The 24,647-nt window shown below is 48.4% G+C and overlaps 1 protein-coding gene across 1 annotated transcript in view; it reads right to left on the bottom strand.

Moving 5' to 3' along the window:
* The window catches only part of CAPN8 (calpain 8), a 47,944-nt gene extending 23,671 nt beyond the window's left edge, over positions 1–24,273 (bottom strand). The window contains exons 1-6 of the mRNA XM_019756353.3: positions 23,966–24,273; positions 20,730–20,799; positions 3,972–4,090; positions 3,314–3,447; positions 2,315–2,483; positions 1,232–1,315 (exon numbers count right to left, since the gene is read on the bottom strand). Coding sequence (XP_019611912.3) covers positions 1,232–1,315; positions 2,315–2,483; positions 3,314–3,447; positions 3,972–4,090; positions 20,730–20,799; positions 23,966–24,202 — 813 coding nt within the window. The 5' untranslated portion in view covers positions 24,203–24,273. The remainder of the gene's footprint in view (positions 1–1,231; positions 1,316–2,314; positions 2,484–3,313; positions 3,448–3,971; positions 4,091–20,729; positions 20,800–23,965) is intronic.
* Positions 24,274–24,647: the final 374 nt, after the last annotated feature.

Below are 24,647 nucleotides of genomic sequence, written 5' to 3'. Positions count from 1 at the left end.
GCACAGCAGTTACATTTACTGCACATGTACTATATGGACCGGGCACGGTGCTAAGCATTTCAAATGAGTTACTGCCTCATTTAAACCTCAAGACAAGTCTGGGAGCTAGGTACTGTTATACTTTTCATTTCACAGCTAAAAAATCTGAGACTGGGAGGTGTGAACGTATACAAGAGTCCCTAGTTAGTAAGTGGTAGATGGAGGAGGGGCACCCACTCGCTTTCTCTCCAAACCTCATACTCATAAATCCATATGTACTGCCTTCCCCTGCTGCTTATTGAAAAGTCACTATGAGCCCACATGCGTGCATTTGCAAACACCCACACAGATGCAATGAATCGTGGAGTCTTCAGCGTCTTACTTCCCTTTACATCTTCCATCATGCCCTCGCCCAATGTTTATACGTATTCCTATTTGGGGATGGACTTGATTAAAGAGCATATTCACGAAACATAAACACATGCAATGAACATCCATGCCATTTTAATAAATAACGAGAGCTGAGACACCCACTGCGTTTCCCTCTTTGCCTTGGCCATCAGGAAAGCCAAAGCAAAATTAATTTCTCAGCTGTTGCACTGTTTCTAGCGTAGATTGTCTGGTGTGTTTTACCTTAGTTGCATGGTCTTATTGTGTCTATGCTTTTCATTGTAAACCACCTCAAATCCTTTTGGGGCATAGGCAGAATATAGGAAATAAAAACAATGAAATTGATAACTAGCATTTTCTCCTTGGGTTGAAGAGTGAAGGACCCCTGTGTTCCTTCCCATGATTATCCCCCACCCAGAAAAGTCAGGGCAGGTATCACTGTCTTTTTTCTCTTTGAGGATGCCAGGCTCTGCTTGAGCTGCACAATCACACTTCTTGGAATGAGTATAGAATCTAATTGACAATTTCTACAACTTTCCTCCAGAAATTTCTTCCTCTTCCTGGCTACCTCTCGGAGGAGAGCCTGCTTTTTAGTTAGAATCCATCGAGCTATAGCTCTGAAAGGTGCCATTCCCCACCTCTGAGTGGGTAAGAGTCAGAAGGGCACTTGTAATGAGCGAAAGCTGACCACACATGTGTGGTGTCGGGGCTTTCTTCGCGCAGCTGAAGAGAGATTGCACCCCAGCCGGGCAAGGAAACTCTTGGTGGTGATCCCTTCTCTCTTTCTCTCAGGGATGCCCTAGACTTACGGTATTATCATGACTTATTACCTTGGCCTTCCTCCACCCCCACTCGATTTTACCTCCTCGATTCCAGTGACAGAGTATGCGTGACTCTTAACCAGCTTCTGTCTGGTGATGGCTTCTGTTTCGGCTGCACTGGAGACCTGGGTTGAAAATAAAGTTCACGTAGGGTGGCTGCCCCTGACCTTGCTGGGGCTGGTCCTACAGTTATTTCCAAAGACATGATACACAGCCACGGGGGCCCTAGTGTGGGGCTGGGGGTGCAGGTGCAGCAGTGATAGCGCTTCTCCGTCTGACCCCTCTTTAATTAGGCCTGCAGTTCCAGGCAGGATGCTGTGCGGCTGCCAAGCCTGGAATGTGATTACCAGCCTTTAAAATGTCACAAGAAACTGGGAAGTCATTGATTCTCCAAGAGTTGCTGCATGAAGAAGACTAATTACCCATCACGACTGCTCTGGACAAGTCCTGCTTCTCCATTGTTTTCACTGAGCAGGTTTCCCAATTGTCCTTCCACATCCACCACCCCAACCCCCAATGCACCATAACATTTCTCCACATATCCTGCTAGGATTTTCATAGAGACATGCCATTCACATGTCTGAGGTCACCAGGTAAGGGCAGGAGAGGCAGAGAGAGCAGGTAGAGGGGCAGGTGATAACAGACCACAGGGCTGCTGGCCTCCACGCCACCTTGGCAATCACACAGCCAACCCCCCAGACAGAGCGTAACTCCTGGTTTCAGAACCTCTTCCCTTTTCTTCAGGGACCTCCAAGTTCATCAGGTATTGTCAATCATCACATTTTTTTCCCCAAAATCCCAAGATTACTTAGCAAAAAGGCATAGCAAAGGTAGGGCTATGGTCCAGGGATCGAGGTTGCATTCTTAGGGCAGTTCCCGTAGTACCACAGGGGACCTAACCATTAGGGAAAATCAGGGCTCCCACGCTGAGACCAACCCCAATTCCTACCCATCTATTAGATCTTAACCAGTTCCCACGTGTTGGGGATCAACACGTCACCGGACTTGCCCATTAAGTCCCGGGCTGTGCTCTGGCCCCAAGCCTTCCGAGGCCTCTCACCCCCTGTCCACTCCCTTCCCCCCACACGTGGGGAGGGGAGCAAAGAGAACGCGTCCTGACTCACATCAATAGAGCAAGCCAGCAGCGACCCCGCATGGACGGCCTTCCGGATGATCTGATACAGATTGGCTGGCGGCTTCCTCAGGTCATAAAACTCAGAGATGCCACCCGTGAAGTCCTCAAACCCTTCCACTGTGGACCCTCCAGTGAGAGCCTCATAAGAACCATTGAGCCTATTGGAAAAGAAAGAAAACATGCATCAACCACAGCCATTAGCCACCCCAGTGAGGGAACCCTGTGGGTGTGGGCAGAGACGATGCTAGGACATGGGGTGGTCTGGAAAGTAAGGAAGGGTTTTGCCAACTTTGCCATGGGGCAGGAAGGTGATTAGGCCACAGTTTCACATGGCCAGCTCAGCACTTTGCCAGGAATGAATCTCAGACCACCTCTCATCAGGCCACCCAGTCCTAGAAAAAGCAATGTGCAACCTTTCCAGAGCTGACCCTGGCTCCTTGGGATTCTGGGGGTTGCAGGCATGGATAGGGATGATGGGGACCCTCCCTCAAGGCTGAGAGGCATCTCCTGGAGCTGTAGGAATAGGGCTGGAAAGGAACTGGGGTTGCCGGAAAGGGTACCAGTAAATGAAACTAATTAAAAGAAGTCTTTAAACATCAAATGCTGATGAGAAGGAGAATGACTCTTGAACAAAGGATCAACAGCCTTTGTTGAGTTTGGTATCTAAGTATAGTGGTTTTCTTCTGTTTCAAAATTCTTTGAAAAATTCATTTGGACCTAAGAACTGCCCTGGGGGGTTGAAAGAGGAGAAAGCTAAGGCACCAAGGGACTAAGTGGCTTGTCCCTAATTCACAGATTCATGTGGAACAGAACTGAGCTCTTAAACCCCTCGCCCAAATTTCTGTTTCTCTTGGTTACCGCGGGAACAGGGCATGCGGGTCCAGGTGATGGGAAAGACTTGGGCATGATACCTTGAGTTTGGGAAGGGGGCAGGTGAGATCATCCAGGAAGACTGTGGGGTCCCCTAGCCCCTAACGGCCCCACTTACTTGGCGTAGGCTTTCTCCAGCAGTGCGCTCCAGAATTCACTGCCCTCTTCGGAATGCAGGAAAAGTAGCTGCCCATCCTTGGTGGGCAGCCTGTCGTCCACGACCACCTCCACCCACTCTCCGTACTGCCAGAACTGGGGGCAGGAAAACACAGCGGCTGCTCAAGGGAATAATCTGATGGGGGGTGTGAGTCTCTTTGGGGACCTCAGAAGGCGCCCCTATGAAGATCAGTGTTCAGTATTGGACCTTTTGTGAATTCAAAGCTCCTTAACAGCCGTGTCTTACTGATCCGAGCACTCGGGAGGGGCTGGAAAAAGCAGGAAACGTCGAGTCCAGTGTCCGAGTTTGTGGCTAAGAAAACCTACCCAGCATCACATAGTGGTGGTAGTGGGTGGCCCGGACCCACATCTCATGACACTCACTCCCAAGCCTTTGTTCAAGACTGTGAGGCCTGGGGGAAGGGGATGGATGTGTAGGTGACTAGATGGAGGGGTGAAAGCAGCAGTTCTCAAACCCCAGTGTGCCTCAGAACCTCCTGGAGGGAGTGTTAAAACAGGGGCCACTGGGCCCCAACTCCAGAGCTCCCAAGTCAGCAGATCTGGAGTGGGACCAGAGAGCATGGAAAGTAGTGTCAAGGGCCATAAGGAGGGCACAATACCTGAAAGTGAAAGATTCCTGCGTAGTTCTTCTGGAAGCTCTGGTCCCTGGGGACCACCCGGTAAAGCAGCTCTTCATTCAAGGTGAGGGAGGCAATGGCCGCCAGGAGCCAGCAGTCACCTGCACCAGGCCATGGAAGACACACACTGGTCAGGCTGGGCCTGCAGGGTCCCTGCTTTGCTCATCCTCAATGTCCCACTCAATCCAAAGCCCATGTCACCCCTGTCCCTTCTAAGTCAAATAGTCAGACTCTCTTCCTGCCATGTCTAAAGGTCCAGTGCAGCCGTCAGCTCCTGCTGTCTCACTGGAAGTCATGTACTTGGACACAAAGTTCTCTGCTCCTCTCTATGGCCTCCTGAATGCTGACCATTTCACACTGCTAAGCACTCAACCAGTGGAGTAAAAAATGAAAGGAACAAGCAAAAGACACAAAAATCAGTCTCTTTGGTTCCTTATTAGCAACTCTGATAAAAACATTTGGTTGTGGGAAACATCGAATTTTTGGTCAGCCCAGGATGTGTGTTGTGTGTGTGTGTGTGTGTGTGTGTGTGTGTGTGATTGCATGCTTGTGCGTGCACGTGTGTGTTCCTTGCCCCGCATGACCTTGGATGACAGAAAGCTGGCTCTCCACATCTGTGTAGACTGCCCTTTTGCGTTCCAGAGCTCACCATGACAGCCTTGATGTCTCATTGCTTGTAACACTCTTGAGATATTGATTAGCATTAAATCATCATAATTTGAGGCAGAAGAAATAAAAGTCAAAAGAGGTTAAAAATTCTTGAGTTTGGTGATGGTCCCTTTCGAGATTCATGTAAATGCAGAAGAAGACAGGAAACCCCTTTCCCCGCGAGGTGGGACCTCCCCGACCTGTACCCTGAGCGGTGTTTCTTCGGAAGGCATCATTGCCCCTCCTGGCGTCGACCTCAGAAGATAAGCACAGGCCCCATTGTCCCCCTTGCTCACCTTCACATCCTGTGGTGGACCTATCACCCTGAAAGTGATGTCAACTTTTGTCACATCCCTGTATAGACTTATTCTACACCAGTCTCCGAGATCTCAATGTCCTTATGTGGGCTTCTCACTGAGTGACAGACTATTCCATTTTACTGGCCCAATAGCTGCCTTTCTCCAGGAGTCTAGGGTTTGCTGAACAAGTTTCTCCCGTTCATTCAATCCAAACAGCTCCAAAGTCCTGCCTGTGTGTCTCATCCTTCACCTTCTCCATATAAAAAGCCTGAGCGTCTCAGTACCTCTTCAGATGGAGACCCTCTGGACCTTGTCTAGCTCCATGTTTTCCTTGACCACTAAGGCCAAACTTGCATGCATAGTCCAGGGTTGGGAACATTCAGGTTGCCTGAGCAGAAAGTAAACTGTGGTCCACGAACCCACCTCTGAGGATCTGTCATGTGCTCAGAAAGGCTCCATTACCAGGTCATTCTGAAAAGGCCTTTGCTCCATTTGCCTTCCTCTCTCCCAACAAAGACGTTCATGGTTTGGTCCCAAATTAATTCCTTTCCCCAACCAACCTCATATTCTCTCTCTCTCTCTCTCTCTCTCTCTCTCTCTCTCTCTCTCTCTCACAGCAGTCTTTCCAACTCCCATTTCTCACCAGGCTCCACTTCTCAGACAAACAATAGGGAGTCACAGGTTAGAGTAAACCTGGCAGCGGAGGGAGATACGGGCAGTCAGGGTCTTTGGTACTTCTCACTACAGAAGACTCGAGAGGGCAGTATCTCATTAAAAGGCAACATCCAAAGAGAGAATAAAACAACACAGAGTGTCCTCCCTCCCTCCAGTCTTCTTCCCATGAACACCTATGATCGTGGCATTCCTCTGTTCAAAAACCTTCAACTTTCGGGGCGGTCGGGTGGCTCAGTTGGTTAGTCTGGGCTGCCGGTTCCACTCCCCCATGGGCCAGCAAGCTGCACCCTCCGCAACTAGAATGAAGTTAATGAGCTGCCGCTCAGCTCCTGGATGGCTCAGTTGGTTGGAGTGCAGACTCTCAACCACAAGGTTGCCGGTTCGACTCGCGCAAGGGATGGTGGGCTGTGCCCCCTGCAACTAACAAGGGCAACCGGACCTGGAGCTGAGCTGCACCCTCCACAACTACGATTGAAAGGACAACAACTTGACTTGGAAAAAGTCCCAGAAGTACACACTGTTCCCCAATAAAGTCCTGTTCCCCTTCCCCAATAAAAAAAAAAAAAGAATCTTAAAAAAACCTTCAACTTCCTCCATGCTTAAGAGCAAAATAAAAACTAACAGGGCATTAAGGCCCTTCACAATATGCCTCCACCCCCCTTCTCCAGCCTTTCTCCCGTTGCACTCCCACCATGCATCTAATCTCCAGTCAAACTTGGCTACGCACAAAGCATGCCCTGGCCCTTTCCACTGCCATGCATTTGGTCATTTGTTCCCTCTGCTGCAAAGTGCTCACTGTAGCACCACCTGGTGAATCTCTCCCCTTCTCCACGAAGCCTCTGTACTGCCTCCCAGTCTCCCACTACAAGTCACCTCTTTTTCTCTGAGTTTCCCAAAGACCTAAGTCACACTTCTGGGTGCACAGATCTCAAGCTGCTTCAGATCATGGGTATTAACCAGGTTGGACTCAAAACTCCATCTGTGCATCAGATACCAGGCGGAAGTTTCGTGACCCAATCTCTGACCTGCTTTGGTGCCCCATGCGCTCTTTACTCGGAGCCCCCAGCACCTTCCTGCGCCACTTGAGCATAACTGTCTCTCACTGCCACTCTTCTGTTCTCTTCCTGCAGAGCAAAGATGTGGATCCTTTCATCTTGGCACCCTCAGCAGGAGGCTGGCACATAGTAGGGCTCCATGTTTGATGAATGAAAATAAGCAAGTGACCAAAGGAATGAACGAGCCATATTTTGTTCTTGTGCAAATCCCCAGCAGCACTTGATGTGTTTGCACCTGACTCCCCCTGGGATGTGGGGAAATGGAGACCAACCAGGATATGCACAAACCTGACAGGTCCTACCTCCACCAAGATCAGGGGCCTTTGCCGCTAAAGCTCTGGGCAGAGGGAGATAACACGGGAAGACAATCAGAGGCACTGGCCTCTGGGGAGTGGATCGGATGAGTATTCTGCAGGTGGCCCCTCACAGAGATCAGAGCAGCTGCACGGCCCTCAGGACTGGGCATAACCCACCTCTCTTCTGATAGGAACAGTCTTGCTCTCAGCCTAAGCTGCTTCCAGCGGCCCACCTAGAACGCTCCTTAGACATTACAATTCCAGGCACAGGAATAAAATGCCCCTCAGCTGCTGACATCAAATAGGGCTGCCCAGCGGGAAGACACTTTAATTTTCTCTTCATCTGCCTCACTTCTGACATTTCACAGGGCCCACCTGGCTGTCACGGCAAGCGCAGAGCTCTGAGGCGACGCAGTGGGCACGCAAGCTCTTGGATGCCTGCCAGCGACTACAGAAGGTGCAAATGCATTGTCATGGCAAAGATGCTTTTTCGAAGAAACATATCCAAATGAGTGTGTTTCCCTTCAAAAAGTCCGCTTGGGAGAATAAACATTTATTCTGTTGCTTAAAATATTTCAAGAGCTTGTTTTGAGGACCTGCCTTCAAGCCTATGGCACATTACTTGGGTTCTTCTCAGTGGGGACACAGCTTTGATCTTGGAGCATAGTTTTAATTTTCAAAAGCAGCCAAGAGGCTTTGGATCCAAGTTGAGTGGTAAATAAGGTGGCCCCAAAAAACGCTGGGAAATAATCTTGATGGGCAAGTCCCTGCTCCCCAGACACCTCCAGGGAGGGCTGGTCACGGGCTACAGTTTTGGCTAACCAGGGAGCTGGAGGGGCAGTGATCCATGGTAAGTTGGGGAACCAGCTGAGCTTTGTTCTTCCTGTTCCTTATTCAGGTTATATATGTAATGGGTCTCATAATTATCAAAATAATAAACTGATTTTTCTATTCCACTCAAATCATGATTCCCTAGAACCCCACCCCCACCCATCACATCGGGGGGTTTCAGGGCTTCCAGAAAACAGACCCAATTACAACAATGGAGTCATTGCTCCGCTCTGTCAGGGAAAGTTTTAAGCCAATCAAGAAACAATCCTGAGTCAGGCTGGGTTAAAAAGAAATCTCTGAATTCAAAAATTCCCTTTACCTATTGCAATCAAAGCTTGGCAGTCTGAACACTTAGTGCTATTATAGGTCACGGGTAGCAAGGCGTCAGGCTCTAACTTAAGGGAATTTCCCAAACACCAAGGGAGATGCTTCTGGGCTACAGAGAGAAGAAGAGAGGAGGGAAAGAAAGAGACATGTCAGACCTTTGAACCCCTTCCTCAAACAATGGCAGGAGCGAGAACAATGGTTTCACACCCCAAGAGGAAGCCAAAGCCGAGAGGACTTATGTTCTGTTTCCCACTGGGGATTCTGGGAGCAGAATAAAAATGGCAGCATAGAGTACCAAGGCAGACAGGTGAGAGAAGATGGCAAAGAACAGCCCCTAGTGCTTCAGATGGTGAGTGACTGCAGAGGCTGTGGTGGCTGTGGGTCAGGGCCTGGATGGAGTGCGTGACGTGTCAGCGCACACTGAGCTGGGCCTGACTCAGCCATGTTGTGCGTGACGTGTCAGCACACACTGAGGTGGGCCTGACTCAGCCAGGGAAGGTCCACTGGACCCTGACAATACCAGGAGAACAGAAAGCACAATACGCCAGTCACATCTCCAAGAGACCAGCCAGGACCCAGAGGACCCACCAGCCCTTCCCCCATTGTCCGGAGGGATATGTGGCCTTCTATGTATCCGGGTGCCATTTTGGGGAGGCCAGAGACAGACCTTTAAGAAGCAAGAAACCACCAAGCAGAGTGATTGAATGATGAACATTTATCCAAAAGAGAGGAGAAGCTGAAACAGGCAGAGGAGGAAATACCTTTAATTGGTGAGTTTATGTTTCCTTCCCACACATGGTCAGTGGAAATCGGGGCTCCCTAGCAAGCTGAGAACAGTCCAGGAAAATAAAGAATGCTATGCTGCTGGCACATCTGAATGTCATGCAAAGATTTCGACCCTGCTAATATGTGCTTGTTTTGTAAAAACCCACCTTCAATATTTGATCAAAGCTGAGGCATCCTTCACCTGCTCTTTGGTATAAGGCTGCTGTCAGGTTTTACACACAGGCACTATTTCAGCTCTGCACATTGTGCTAAGCGATGGCAGTAGCTGCCCTCCCCATCTCCTTCCCATTGGTGAACATGCTTTGGCAGCCCTCAGCATTCAATTCCTCCTTTTTTGATACATTAAAACCCTCCGCACACACTTGTGGCTCTTTTTGCTTTGCTGACAATTCCCATCTCTCTCTGGCTAGACTGGAAGCTCACTGGCGGCCAAGAGTGTGCCCCATAGTTTTCATAGACCCCAGCATAAAATGCTTTCTTGAGAAACCACATTGGTATGAAATTGCCAGAAGTGATTTGAAAATGCATACCTTGGAGAGAAGTCCTGCACCCACCTGGGCAGCCTGCACAGAATTAAGCCGTGAGCCACAGAAGAAAGAGATACACAACAGGCTGTCTGGAAAAACCTCTCAGGTCCCCTGTGGCCTCTACAAATAAAGTTCAAGAGGCCACCAGCATGGTGCCAGCAGTGGACACCAGCAGATGGCCCAGGAGCCAGGCCAACCGCACCTGGGCAGACACAGCCAGCGTGCATATGGGGACCCAGCAGGGCCAGTCCTCCAGTGCCATCTTGGAAAGTAAGGCAGAGGAGAAGAATCTGGAAGACTCACCAGTTACCCAAAAGGGATCAGTCCCTTACGCCGAAAAAATCTTTCATTTATTGGATTGGACAAAATTTTAAACTGAATTGAACTCCATTGAGTTCCCTACGTCCCCAGGCAGGACTCTGCAGCTTCTTTGAACCTATAGATATACTTCCGGTTAATGCACCTTGCACTTCGGGAAGTGACCTACAGTAAATCCTGCTCAATCCTAAAGTAGGTTAATCCAATGGTTTCTTGGAGGGGTGAGTTCCTGCAAAATGGAGATGAGAAAGAAATGCACTCCGGGCTCAACCCTTCATCCTCCAAGAGTTCCCCCGAAATAGCCACATTTGTGTTCTGCACAAGGAGAGTAACTTCCTGTGTTTGAATCTTTCCGGCTTTGCACCAGATAAAGCGCGTATTCAATCCCCACTTTCCTGATGAGCAAAGCTGAGGCCCTCCGCAGTTCAGTGACCTCCCAAGGTCAGACAGGCAGTGTCAAAGCCAGGACTAGTCATTCCAGCAAGATGATGAGCTTGCTGTCCTTCCCCCGCGCTCCAGAGCCACTCGGACGCAGAAGCAAACAGGATTGCCACCCTTTGAAATATATGCCCTAGACCTCCAGGCAAGACAAATAAGAAATTTCAGGAACTTTCTCTCCTTCCCTCAAACCACACACAGCTTCTCACTAGCCTCTCATTGTTTTCACTTTCCATTGGCCTTCACCTCATTAACATTTGGTGTTCTCTGACCTACCTCATCTCCTTATGTTGCAATAACATAAAATAGTTGCTAACTCTCGGAGTTGTTATGAAAATAAAAATGAGGCAATATGTGTCAAGTGCTTAGCTTAGTGCCTGCCACATAGGAAGCCTTCCACAAACCTCCCTACTATGCGCTATTATCACCCAACAAAAATTAACCAAAAACACCAGGGAGCCCAAACAAGTGAATCAGCAAACATTTATTGAGTGTGCACTACTCTGTAAAAAACTGAAATGAAAATTATGCTAGGCCGTTGCTGGTACAATTCTCTATACATTTCCCTGTATGTTGGGTCTATGAAGCAGGAATCAGCGTCTTGCTCCCACCCACCTGCCTCTCAGGCATTTTCAATCTCAGGCATCAGCATGACTGGTTTCTCACTTGCTCAAGCCTGAGAGCCACTTTAATTTCTCTTTTCCTTCACTCTGCTCATGTCCAGTTGCTTCCCAAGTGGTTTTGATGTTGTTCCTAAACAGCTCCCCAAACCGGCCCCTCCTTTCTTAACCCCCCTGCCATTGCCTTCTCTCCTGCTGGGCCTGTAAGGGACCCTCTTTCCCCAAATATTCATTGGGGGTTGCAGAGCTGTACTTAGGAGGTTGCAGAAAAGAGGCAAACTTGTCATGACGTGAAAATATTCATGCATTTGTGCTTAAACATTCTCCCCCCTTCACAGTAGTAACTGTCCCTACCTGAATCGTGCCAGTCTCACACACACAGAATTCAAAGCGGGTACAAAGTGACACTGAACATTTGGCTAAATTTGCTGGATTTCGTGAAATGGATGAAAGTGACATAAAGTGATGTAAAGTGAAAGTGATGAAAGGAGACCCTGGCAGAGTTCAAGCAGTTACAGCTGAGGGAGCGAAAACTCACTTGGCTCAAGGCAGGACTGGCACTTCCCAAGGGAATGGTTTGAGCATCAAAGGATTCAAAGAGGACCTTGGGAAAAGTGAAGTTTTCCAATGTTTTCATGATTCTGCTTCAAAAGGCAAGCAAGAAGTGGAAGGAGAGTGTGGCCTGCTACCGTCTCGTAATACTTTTCAGGAAAAGCACATCTCTCAAAAAGTCAACAATCAAATGCATTCTTTGTTCTAAGGTTTAGCACAAAGCTGCAATTGTGACCACCAATATTGTGAAATCTAAGAGAAACTTTTTGTATCATTTTTCAAAGACATACACTAACCAAACCTTTTTAGAAACTAATTACTAAGAACCCCCGGGCCTCCGTTTTACTTCTAGTGGCCCTCTTCCAACACCAGTTGTCCTCAGATAATGAGTGTTCCTTACGTTGCAGGTGTGTTTCCATTCTCCCCATGGCAGCAAGTCTGGCCAACCATGACCCTGCTAACAGACCTTCCATGCTTCCACATTGCCCTGAGGAATAAAGGCCACAATTCCTCGGCCAGCGTCAAGGCCCTGGTGATCTGACTGCCCCCTTTGCACTCGGCTCCTGCATTCCCGGCTGCCTCTGTGCTCCAGCCCTGCCTCGTCCTTACCCGTCCTCTCCAGGGCCCTGCTCTTTCTAGCCAAAGGACCTGTTCATATTCTTTCTGCTGTCTGGATCCTTCTTCCCATCTCTCTTTACCAGGAGAGGAGAGATAGTGTCTGTTTATTCGAAGAAGGCACTTAATGAGTATTTGTCACATGAATGAGTGAGCCGGGAAAGTTCTTCCTGATTCTGACAAATCAGTATGTCTGATGCACCACACATGTCCCTTCGCTCTTACAAGCACCCCACCACCCCCATCCCTGAGCCTGCCACGTGGTCCGTACCTCCTGTGATATTGGTAAATTAAGACTCTAGCACGTATTATTATAATAGCCTCCTCATTTTGTGGTTGCCTTAGAGCAAGCTACCGTTGTTCTAGAAGCAAGACACTAGAGCACATCAGTCCCTGGTGTTATGAATGTCCAGAAACTCTCAGCAGGGGGTGGGGTATATGGGTCACCCTAGGAGGAGTGTCACCGATACAGTTTCAAAGATTACTGGTATGTTTCTGAGCAGTGGCGGTGTGACTCCTTACAGCAACTATAATTTTCATATCCTCAAAATGACTTCTTTCGAGCTACACTACATCTAATAAAATACACTAAGTAATCCACTTTGGTGGCCCCCCATAGACCAGCACACATCTCCACTTTCCGGTTCCCATGGTTACCCAGAAGCCATCCCTCAGACCTGACAGCAGACGGGGCCACCGGGTGCAGAGGGCGGCTTTTGGCTGAGGATAGTTCGTGGCAGGTCATCTTTTCAATCAGAGGCCATCTTGCTTTACCTTCTAAGTTATCAGTGAGGAGGAAAGGGGAAAAAAAGAAAGCAAACTCTTCACAGCTGAGGGAACTGATTCAAATTATTTCAGGGTTTCTTCTAGTTCATGAAGCCCATCGGGCCAATTCTTATCTAATTTCTGCTATCGTTGAAGGAATAAGGCTCAATGGCGAGAAACTACGCCCGGACTTCTCACTCTGGCCCCCCCAGTTTTAAATCACACCTTTAATGCTACGTAGAGGGGACATTTCCTTAGATTATAAAAATGGAATTGATTCACTGGAGAAAAAAACAGAAAACCAATAAGTAAATACATTTGGGGCTCATGTTAAAACATCTCAGAGCCAGTTTCAAGGAAGGGGTGTGCTGACTGAATTTAATTATAATGCCCTTCGGATGCAAAACCAAGACAAAACACCAGAAGCCAGGTCTAATGGAGAAAGAAAGAAAACGATGAGTGCTCTGATTTTATCATTAGCTCTGGCCCAGGCTGAAACCCACGTGGGGAGGCATGACGTGGCCCTTCTCCGTTTGAGCTGGGGCGGGTTACACAGGTTGTCAAATGCCCCCTCCAAAGTGACCGAAAATGGTCTGGCACTCCCGAAGCAGTGCGGGGATCCTAAGGCTTCCCAATGTACACGTGGGTCTTTAAAGTGCATCAAGTATTAAACACAGGATAAGGGAGAGTCTCCGTGGTAAGATGAGAATGGCCTCCCGCCATAAACACATGAAAAGAGGAGGTGACGTGAACTCAGATGTAAAAATGCCTGGGAGCCTAGTGGGGTGTGATGGACAGAAAACAAGGCATTTTCAGTCTGGGTAAATATCCTGAGTACCAGTGCCTAAGAGAGAAAAAAAAATGCAAGAGGAGACAGGAGGAAAGCAGAGCTCTTAGGTGGAGTGGCAGACAGGACCCTGGCCAGGTTGGCGGCCAGGCAGCCACAAAGAAAGCAATTTCAATCAGCAACCAGCACAGGTCTGCCTGGGGCTCATCTACAAAAAAACATCGTTTCTCCAAAGACCAAAGTAGGAACGCCTAGCAGCAGTTCAGTGCAGATCCGAAGGGTGAACGCTGGTTAGAATGCAAAAAGTCCAGAGGGTCAGCGCCATAATTCATGCCCCGCAGGGCTTTGGTGTAAACTGAAGGGGATAAACCGGTCAAAACTACCTTGCAGATCTATTCTGTTCAGCGTGTGCAGTGCCAGCCTGCATAGTGATTGATATGTTTGAACTGGGAGGTTTCACATTTAAAAAAAAAAAAAAGAGAGATTTCTGGCTTTGCTTAAGAACTGCAAAATCTGGCCCCAAGTCCTCTATATGGTCAACGTATAAATATTTATTGAGCATGTACTCTGTGCCAAGCACTATTCTAGGCCCTCAGGATACAAGGATTTGGGGGAGCAAATCCATGGAGTTTACATTCTAGTGGGGAACCCACCGATAAATAACTAAATGTGCCAGGTGTGGTAGAAGCCATCAAGAAAAGCAAAGCCAAGTGAGAGGAGCGAGAGTGACTAGCGAGTGCTCTTCGATGTACGGCAGTCGGGGCAGGTCTCCTGGCTCCTTTTCAAACCCGGCATGGTCTCTACTTGGCCACAGTCCCCACTACTCTCTATTGTGACCCTTTACTGGCTGACTTTACTCATTTGTGTCATGGCCCCTGCAGTTAATCCATCCATAGAGGCTTTCAACTCTGACTACCCAGGAGCCAGGAGAGAAAGGAGATTTGGGGAGCCCAATGGCATGGACAAGTAAGAGCAAATGGAATTTAAAGAGATAAGGCAAGGGGGGTACCCTATAAGAGGGGCCAACACCCCAAGCCAAAGTGATGGAGGGCAGCTCCTCAGTCACTAGCCTGGAAAGTGATGGTAAAACACAGCCTTTGAGACCTGAATGGGTGTGCAGAAGGGGCTCAAGATGCCACTGGGGGACCCCCAGATCTCCTTCCCCCTACAGAGCAGAAAGCTGAGGAGCCCAGGGGGCAGAAGTTCAGAGACTAAGTTGAGGCAAGATCACAGGTTGCAGTGACCAAGGGCTGGGTCCTGAAAGCCAGGAACAAATCCCCAGGCAGCATAGCCATCCTGTGGGACCTCCAGGTGAGACACAGCAGACTCAGAGCAGGAGGTGAGACGGTAAACTGAGTGCAAAGTGGAGAGGGTCCCACCCCAGGGAGCAGGGAGGAGGAGGGGAACGGGAGCCTCATGCCATTCCCTAAGCCCACGAGAAAGCCCAACTGTCACTTTACAAGGTGACTGTGAAGGAAGAGGGACACAGTGGGAGCAAACTGTGCCTCTGTGCAATGCAGACCCGATCAACTTCTGTCGGCTGGAGAGGGATTACACAGCCCAACATCAGCAAGAACAGCCGAGAAGCCAGAGGGAGGCGATAGGAACGGACAGAGCCAGAGAGAGCGTCTGAAGGAAAGTGGCGCCCAGGAAGGGCTTATAAAACAGCCCACACTGCTGGAACCGAGACCATGCTTGTTTCGGTTCTTCAAGTCAGTGTAGCCTCTTAGAATAATGAAGGCATCCGTCCTTTGTCCAGAGAGCAGGTGGCGCCAGGACTAGGCTCTGATGGGAGGAGGAGAGAGCAGAGGAGGGAAAGGGAGGGCCCATGTTTCTGTTCCCTGGGTGATGGGAACCGAAGGTGCACGACTGTGAACACAGCCCCCCGTGCCCCTGTGGGGGCTTCTAATAAATGTCCGAGGCTGAGCCAAACTTCACAGAGGCCTCATGCTTCCTGCTCCTGCACAAGCCTGTCGCCACCTCAGCTCTTTCCTCTCAGGGAGGAGCCTCACCACCCAGCACCGACAGGCTCTCCATAGCCTTGGGGACCCAGATGTTGCATCACCAGTGCTCCGTCAAGTGCATTGTTTGCAGGTGGCCCCCGGCCCCCTTTAGTTATGCTCTTTAACCAGCCACATATGCTGGACCTGGTGGCTGAGGTGAAGGTAGCAGTGTGTCCCTAATAAGTCAGAGAGGGCAAGAGGAGCCCAAGATTCCTAGCCTGTCCTTGATGGAGAAATCACCCGTAGGCCCTGGGGTGAGGTCTGCAAAGCAGTAACCTATGCAGTGGGTGGTGCCCTGAGCTGGTAGGCACAGACGGAGTCAGGCCCTAACGGTGGGGGTCCTGTTGGGTCTGTGGAATCTGTTAAAATGACTAGCCTCTGAAAACGGAGGACAGAAGTACTTCAGCAAGCACCTGTCTGTGTAGGAATCAGCCATTCTCTGAGACTTGGTTTTCAGACCTAAACCTTAGGTTGCTCAGCCAAGGTGGCACTCAAGGAGCAACCTCCTGGCATAGCCTGGCATCACTCACCGCCTCCTGATAAGGTTAAGAACGTCCAAGGCAAGTTAATAACTTCCCTTTGGCAGTGTGGGGAAGTCAAGATCTGATCTCACAATAATGTTTTGAAATGCATAAAATTTAAAAATAGGGCTATAAAAAATTATATTGGAATAGTTATCAAAATATGTTTTTTAAAAAGTGTAATAAAGTCTGTGCCTGTTTATTAATGTTCCATATAAAAGATTTGGAGTGGAGCCTAATAAACAGCATAATTAGGAGGTAGTGGTGAGCAGAAGTGGTGTTTTGAGATATTTGCAACAATTGTGAGAGGATAGGAAAACCACCTGTGATTTCTATTACTGTGCTTCATTGCCTACATTCACGCTGAAAGGAAGTAAATCAGCGAGGGTTAGTGTAACTGAAGATACAACAGTAGAATTCTATCATGCTCTTAAACAATGCTTGTAACCCACTGGCTCAAATTCACACTAAAATGTAAATGGTTGTCCTGTGCCCTTTCCTCTGAGCAGATCCGACAGTGGTGATAGTGGGATCGACAATGAAGGCACTGAGTACTAGGAATCAGATAGAGAGAAAATACATTCCACAAAGAAGGGGAGCCATCCCAAGGAGAATCAGATCCTCACAGCAAAAGCAAACGTGCTCCATGTTACAGATGCCTGGGTGGCAAAGAACTGTCGTCTGCCGTTTTTCTGCTTCCTGGAGGTCTGACCCTATGCTTTCCAGAATCAAAGAGTGAGTTTGGCCCTTTAAGTTCACTGAAGCTTCCCCTGATTGTTCATTAAAAGTTACCATTTGGTCGCAGTGAATTGATTTACTTTGTCCCAGCCCTTGAAGGATGCTATAGATCAAAAGGTTCTAGAAGAGCGCTTTTAAAGATGCTGACAGCAGTGCTGAGAGCAGTACGTACACTGGCCCCCATTCCAGGAGGGCAGTCCCCTCGCGGTGGAGGTGCGCTGACTCACGGAGGAAAATCAACGTGTGGGATGCATCAGAGAAGGCACCTGAATTTAGGTCGTCATTGTTAGTTCTTTGTCTTTAGAGACACGTGAAACAGGCCAATCATTTTCTTTTCAAAACAAGAATACAGAATATAAAACTCTATTCAGGAAATACAACAAAGATGAGAAAGACATCAAGTCGATAGAGGTGAAGAGAAAAATCAGGTCAAGAGAGAAAGGAGGGTAGACAAGATAAGCACACAGCACAAAACGCACAGATATAAGACCAAGAGGGAAAAACAGGCGGGGAAGGCCAGATAAAGAGAGAGAAACCCCAACACCCAGCTCACCTTCAAAGGAAAGCTTATCTCACTACTAATCCTGCTCAGCATGGAAAATAAACCACCACCAGAACAAAAGTTTAGATAAACATTGTAGCATTTGTTATTCAGAAAGCGCTCTCATTTCTGTCTAAATTCTGGAAGTCTCTGTTCCTTATTTGTTAAAAGAAGAAACTCTGCTGCTCCCTACTCTTGAAAACAGCAAGTGTCAAAACTCACTTTTCAGAGACCAAGGTCTTCTGGCTTGTAGAGTAACATCCCTTCCTGTGGCTTTGGGGCCCATTTATGCCTGAAGCCATTGCCAGTCCTGTTGCATTTTCACAACCATAGGCATCACGGATGCCTTGTCTCAGCGTTCCCTGGCAGGGGACGCTGCACAGGTACAACCTACTGTGCAGGGTGCACACAGCCAGAAATGCGTACTTCGTGGATTAGAGAGTCTATTTCACTGGCCACAGAGGCCTCGAGAAGTTTGGGGACAGGCATGAGCCCATGTGCAAGGAAGTGACAGGCTGTGCTGCAACCGCAGCAGAAAGACCAGCAAGGTCTCTGCAGTTCCCTGAGTGACGTGCCAACCCTGAGCACACGCGGGAGATGGACACCCACAGGTGTGTCCCACAGGGAGTGTCCTCCAGGGAGTCGCACATTTACGACTGACTCCATCACAGTACGACGTGGCCCTGAGATTCCTCCCACTCCAGTGGGACGCTGTGTGTGTGGTGGCCCTTGTCAGGCCTGGGGAGGCTGGGCTCTACCAAGAAGACAGAGCATGGAGAGCCTGGGGTCCCAGGGGGACACCCCTCCTCAGAGTGCCAGGGTGAAGAGACCCAGGCCTGGGGACCCAGGGAACGCTTTGGTTTGGGGGCTGTTTCATCAAAAGACACCCATTTAATTATTTGTGTGGCGGCCAAACCACTGCCCTTCTGCAGAGACGGAACCGCCCAACAAAAAGTCATATTCCACACAGAGAAGTACTGGGGCCACCGAATCCTTAGCACTACAGACTTCCCTGCCTTTATTTTCTTATAATGATGTCTCCGAAGAAAGCCAGCTCCTGGACTCTACGTCAGCACAAACTCTGATGGGAGCCGAGAGGCCGACATGTTCAGGGTGAAGTCCTGGTTTAGCAAGAACAGTAAGGAGGAAGGGAGAACGGACGCACGCCATGACTGACGCGGCCACACGTCAGCCCAGCAGACAAATACCCTCGATGTCCAACAGGATGTGTGGAGAAGGGCGTGCTCAGCAACATTTCTTATCATTGTGAGACGATAACTCGTGTCTGTCAGTGTCGGTGGGAAACAAGATAAATCCACTGTGGCACATCACGCAATGGAGCACAGGACTTTGGATGGTTAAAAAATGAATGAAGCTCTTTATACTGATAGGGAAATATCACCAAGATATTTTATGAAATAAAAAAAGATATTTTATGAAATAATAGCAAATAATGGTAAAGTGCCATTCTATGCAAGAAAGGGACAAACATTAGACTATGTATTTAGACTGGCTTAAATGTGCATAAAGAAAGCCTGAAAATATTTTTTAGAAAGTGGTTGCTGGGCAGTGAGGGATGGAGTAGATGTTCACTGTAAACTTTCAGTTCACTTAATTTTTGGACGGTGTGTATTCAGAATAATAATACAATCGTAACACAAAACTATGGGAGAAAAGACATCATTTTCATTGTATAGATCAAATGTTCAAAAATAATAATAACAACATTTTTTAAACCTAGATTGGGCCCCACTAGGCTGTGTTGGACTCGGAAAAGCCAATGAAGCATTGAACAAACATGAGTCCATATCATTTAACAGGTGCCCCATGGCACTGGCTTGTTCTTGGGTGAGGAATCTCTCCTCGTAATCTCCTCACAATCCACCATTGCCAGGGCCAGCCCTGGCTCAAATCTCACAGGCACAGGGGTTATGGTGACACAGCCACTGGCCTCTACCCTTGTGCTGAGAGGCACCCACTTTTCTACATGTTCAGGCGCTATCAGATCAACAGGCCCTGAGCCCCCTACCAAGCACCTGGCCCCTTCAGGAAGTTAGACTTCCTCTCTGCTCATTAAAAACCACCACCTCAGTGGCGGCCCTGACCCAAAGTGGCCTCCATGGCGAGGCCCCGTTGACCCTGAGGTGAGTTGGATTCTGAGCATTGGTGTGGGTTCATTTCCTGCACTTCCAGCCATGGCTCCATCCATCAGCAACATGCAGTCACCACGGTAACGCTCAGGCCTCTTTCTGCCAACCCTGTTTTCCCTTTGCTTAAAATGAGTCAAAGGGAGATCTATCGCTGTAAGTCAATCAATTAAAAGGCACTCATTAAATACCTTTTCCAAAGTTAAAACATCTCTAACAAGAAGCCGCTAAAAGCGTAAGATTGGAAGTTGTGTTTCCCTGAGACACATGCTAAATTAGGTGAAACATTTGGCAGGAAATGAAAGGCACGCCACCCTTACCCAGAACAGGAAAGGTCAGAACGCTTCCCCTCTGTGACCCTAACACAAAGGCTTAGGCCGTGGAGGCTGAGGTTTTCCAGAAATGGGGCACACATTTGTGTGTGGCGCCCCGAATCATTCTCACTGCTTTAGAGCCACATGAGCTCTGGTTAAGGGGATGTTTGCTACACTCATGAAAGGAGAGAACACTGTTGGCATTTCAAATGAAATGCCCTGTGATTTTCAAAATTGTACAGGTTTCCAGCAGACTGAGGAGAACGGGTTTTCCCGGCTGGAACAAGGAGAAAAAGACGGAAAGGAACCTCCTGAAAGATGAAGGTTATTGGGACCGTACAGATGCTGAGATTTTGTTTGTTTTGCTGGTTTTCACCACGTAGGATTTGTATCCTCATTGTTTTCATTTCCAGTTCTGTATTTTGCAGCTGTCACTGGATGGCAGTTTGGAAGCCCAGCAAATTCAATTGAGGGCCGTGCTGTCCCCTTAAATATCATGTTGTCCAACTCAACACAGAAACCGTGCGGCCCTGGGATCAGGAGGGCCTAGCAACTCAACAACACTAATACGCTTTCGAGGAGAACCTCAATTACTGACACTGGAGGCTAGAACTTAGAAAACAAAAATTTTAAAAGTACTTCCTAAGTTTCACTGCACCTGATGTGGAAAGAATAGGAAAGGAAGGAATCTTAATCCCAGGATTCTGGACCTGTGAAAGAAAGCTTGGCTAGGAAGATAGGATTCTTGTTTTCTGACTAATGATAAAAGCACCATTATGACACCTCATAATTGTACAGACCTGGCCGTTTTATAGGGCGAATCATATCCACTTAAAGGGCTACAGTCGGTCAAGTCTCACAGCTAATCTGATGTTACTCATTACACACACACACCCGCCCTCTCCCAAAGTAAATAGGACTCTCCCCAGTTACTCACCTAGACCACCCTGGCAAATGTCTGTGCGCGTGGCTCCACCAATGATAAACTGAGGGCTGGGACACAGTTCCTGAAAGCAATTTGGGACATAACACAAGTCAGAAGATGCCCAGGGATGGTTGCAGCCAGGGTAAAGTAGACTTTAGAATCATCGAATTCAGACCTGGACGTTACCTAGGACATCATGCATCGCCCATACCTCATGTTATTGCTGAAAACTCTGTGCTCTCAGCTCCTGTACCCTTACTCGCCCTGGACTTTCTCTTTACCTCTCTAAAAACCCCTTCTCGATCTCCGTCAAGGGCTCCTCTGCTCTGCTCTCCCCTAAGAATCAGGGAACCCTTGGGCTGGGTCCCCACCCTTCTGCAGCGATCCCATTTCATGCAGCAATAATCTGCTCTAAGCATTCTCTCTTGGTGACATCACCCAATTCTGTGGCTTCAGCTCCTAACTATGGAAAATGCAAACCAAAACCACAATGAGATGTCACCTCACACCCATTCGGATGGCCGTTATCAAAAAACAGAAAATAACATATGTTGGCAAGAATGTGGAGAAACCGGAAGCACTGTGCCATGTCGCTAGGGACGTAAAATGGTACAGTGGCTACGGAAAACAATATGGAGGTTCCCCCAAAAATTGAAACTATAATTGCTGTCTGATCTGGCAATTAAACTTCTGGGTATATAACCCAAAGAATTGAAAGCCAGGTCTCAAAGAGATGTTTGTACACCCATATTCACAGACGCATGCTTCACAATAGCCCAAAGATGGAAGTAACCTAAGTGCCTATTGATGGATGAATGGATGAAAAAAACTACATTGTACATGCACACAGTGGACTATTATTCAGACTTGAAAAGGAAGGAAGTCTTGACACATGCTACAGCATGAATGAACCTGGGGACGTTATGCTAAGTGAAATAAGCCAGACACAAAAGAACAAATACTGTATGATTTCACGTATATAAGGTACCTAAAGTAAATTTTGTTATGTGTATCTTACCACAATTTAAGGAAGAAAGGAAGGAAGGATGGGAAAAAGTAGGGAGGGGGAGGGGAGGGCAGGGAAGAAAGCAGCAAGTGAACTCATTATGCACCTCATTTCTGAACACCCCAACCTTCTTCCAGGCCCCTGAGAGGTCTCTCGGGAGAAAGCAAGGAAGCATTTAGGAACAGACTGATTTTCCCAGGTTCCAAGGCACATCTCAGAAAGAGACAGAATCAGGGTCGTTACCATCTCACAAGTCTAATAATCTGTAAGATCTTAGAGGCTGAAACTGTGTCCTATGATATACTGTGTGGTGTGTGAGCACGGCCTGGCCAAAAGCAGCTGTGTGATCATTCTTCATTGATGCGGGAGAATGGAGAGGGTAAATTTTGACAAGCATTTATTTATTCATCTGAAAACCCTGAACCATGGGAGTACTTCAGCTCCACATTAATCAGGTTCTACTGCCTCATCCTCTGAATTTTATTGCATTTTGTTGACAGGCACAAATCAGCACATCCAGTCTGAAAATGACCATATTTACATGGACAGTGAGACCGGGTGAAGACGCTGTTTAACAGAGAACAGGCAATGTGGCTGGAGAGGGAAGGGCTTTAAGAATTTCACAGGAAAGAGAAGAACTAGGCAAAGGTTAACTGGCACCATGTTTCCCCCAAACTAAGACCTAACCAGAAAATAAGCCCTAGCATGATTTTTCAGGATGACATCCCCTGAACAGAAACCCTAATGCGTCTTTTGGAGCAAAAATTAATGTAAGATCCGGTCTTATTTTCAGAGAAACATGGTACCTGACTTTGGTCACAAACTGAACTCTTCTCCTTCCCCCATTTCCATCCCCTCCCTGCCCCAAGCCCCTTGGGATCCTTCAATCCCACTGGAATGGGACCTTCTCCCTGAAGTTTTCCCATCACCCAGTACCAACATCCCCGCACTCACACCACGTTCATGCCTCTTTGAGTCCTTCCTCCATTCTGCCCAGGATGTCAGTCCTTCATTCACGTGTCTGTCTCCCCACAACCTCCCTCAGAGCTGAGACCACAACTCATTCTTTCAGTTCCTCCCCCACCGCCTTCCCAAATTGTGCCTGGCAATGCCTGGCACAAGACAGAGGCCTGGAAAACTGTTGATGTGAAATGTGGCCCTCAACTCTTGAGATTAGCATAGAAAACCATAATTCTTAACCTTGATTTTGGCAACTCCCTAAAGGAACCCCATAGATCCAGAGGCGGGTGGGAAGATGGGCCAGGGTAGGCAGGAAGATGGGCAGAGGAGTTATTCTCAGAGTAGGGAACTGCTGTGCAAAACTGATAGGATGAAAACAAAGGGGTACAGGGAGCTGGCGTTAAATGATGATTTGACCATTTCTAAAGAATTCTCGTCTCATCCTCCCTTTTCAACCACGGCCAAGAACATAGGGACGGTGACTTAATTCTCCCATCATGGTCTGGAAGACAAAAGGTGCCCTGGCCAAGGGCCAGAGTGTGTTCTCTTGTGAGTCTCTTCATGTGCCAGACACTGAACAGAGTACGTCATATGATTATCTCAATTCTCACAGCCACTCTGTGTGGAGGGGGCTCCCATCCCAGAGGTTAAATCACTGACAAGGGTCCTATGTAGGACATGGGCCTAGGTTTCAGGAGGCTGGTTCTCTATTCTCTGCCCCTGAGCTTTGGGTGGGACCAGTGACAGCATCTCGGAGCCCCTGAGTTCCATCTGCATTCACAGACCCAGAGCCCCCACCTCTCCACTCACCAGCCCTGATGGGACCATTCATGACCTTGCAGCTTTCAGCAATAACATCACAACTGACCCCTTATCAATGATTACATCTAGCACTAATTTGTTCCATGTATTCTGTGTCTGTTACGTGCTGGACCCTATACCTGAGCTTTATTTCTAGTCCTCATACCAACCGTGAAAAATAAGGTGCCAGTAGCACCATTTTACAGATGAGAAAACCGAGGCTCACAGAGGTTATCTGTCCAAGTCCACATAGGCAGAGCCAGGATTCAAATCTAACTTGTCCAGTCCCAAAGCCCAGGCATGTTCTTCCCTTTAACACCTTGCCACCTCTGAAAAAATTTTTTAAAAGGAGAGATGTGTTCTGAAATATGGGGTACAGGAATTTAAGATACAGAGCCATGACTCCTCCTTCAGCTACTTCTGACCAGAACTGAGGGCCCTCCATCCTGTATGACACTCAACAGCCAGCCCATCTCCTTACCGGGGGCCGCTTCCAGACAATGCCTTGAGTCTGGGGGGAGCCTGGTCCAAGATCCTTGTAGCCCAAGGCTGACGGGCACGCTGGGAACTCTGGGTCCTTAAATAAGACCCCTGAGTCCAAGCACTGCTGTCTCAGGGTCTCGAAGTCCTGAGCCAAGTACTTCACGGCTTTCTGGTTGGAGCCAAGCCCTTCGGCTGCTGCCCGCTGCTTGGAGATTCCGGCCGCTAGGGCTGCCATGCCGAAGGTGGGCTCCGTGGGGTAGACACGAAGGCAGGGCTGCTCTGTGCTGTCTGAGACCTGCCCCACGGGGTGAGGAGCTATAAGGCAGCATGGAAGGGAGGTGGAGCAGGTAAATATTTCACCTGAAGCCCTGCTCCAGAGGGAAGTGAGTCACAGCCAGAAGCAAATATGTACCCAAATATGCCCCACCTTCCCTGTCTGCCTTTCAGCAGACAATTTGGAGGCTGGGAACCTTCCAGGGCCCCTCCCAGGTCATTAACCTAAGAAATGCATTAGGATCTCAGCATCCCTACCTCATGGCAAGACCCCCTTGCCTCCCATTGCGCCCATTGGCTGAGAGGGGAAGGCCTGTCCTGTCGCTTGAGGTAAGGATATACCAAGGAATCAGAGAAGTTCTGAGCAGGAGGAGAGCAAGGGGTGAGAGAGGTCTCCTTTCCTTCCA

This window comes from Rhinolophus sinicus, chromosome 6 (assembly GCF_057876585.1).
Source record: "Rhinolophus sinicus isolate RSI-liver-muscle chromosome 6, RSI-T2T, whole genome shotgun sequence".
NCBI lineage: Eukaryota > Metazoa > Chordata > Mammalia > Chiroptera > Rhinolophidae > Rhinolophus > Rhinolophus sinicus.
The sequence above is the reverse complement of the archived record's forward strand: the minus strand, read 5'-3'. Positions and strand labels throughout refer to the sequence as shown.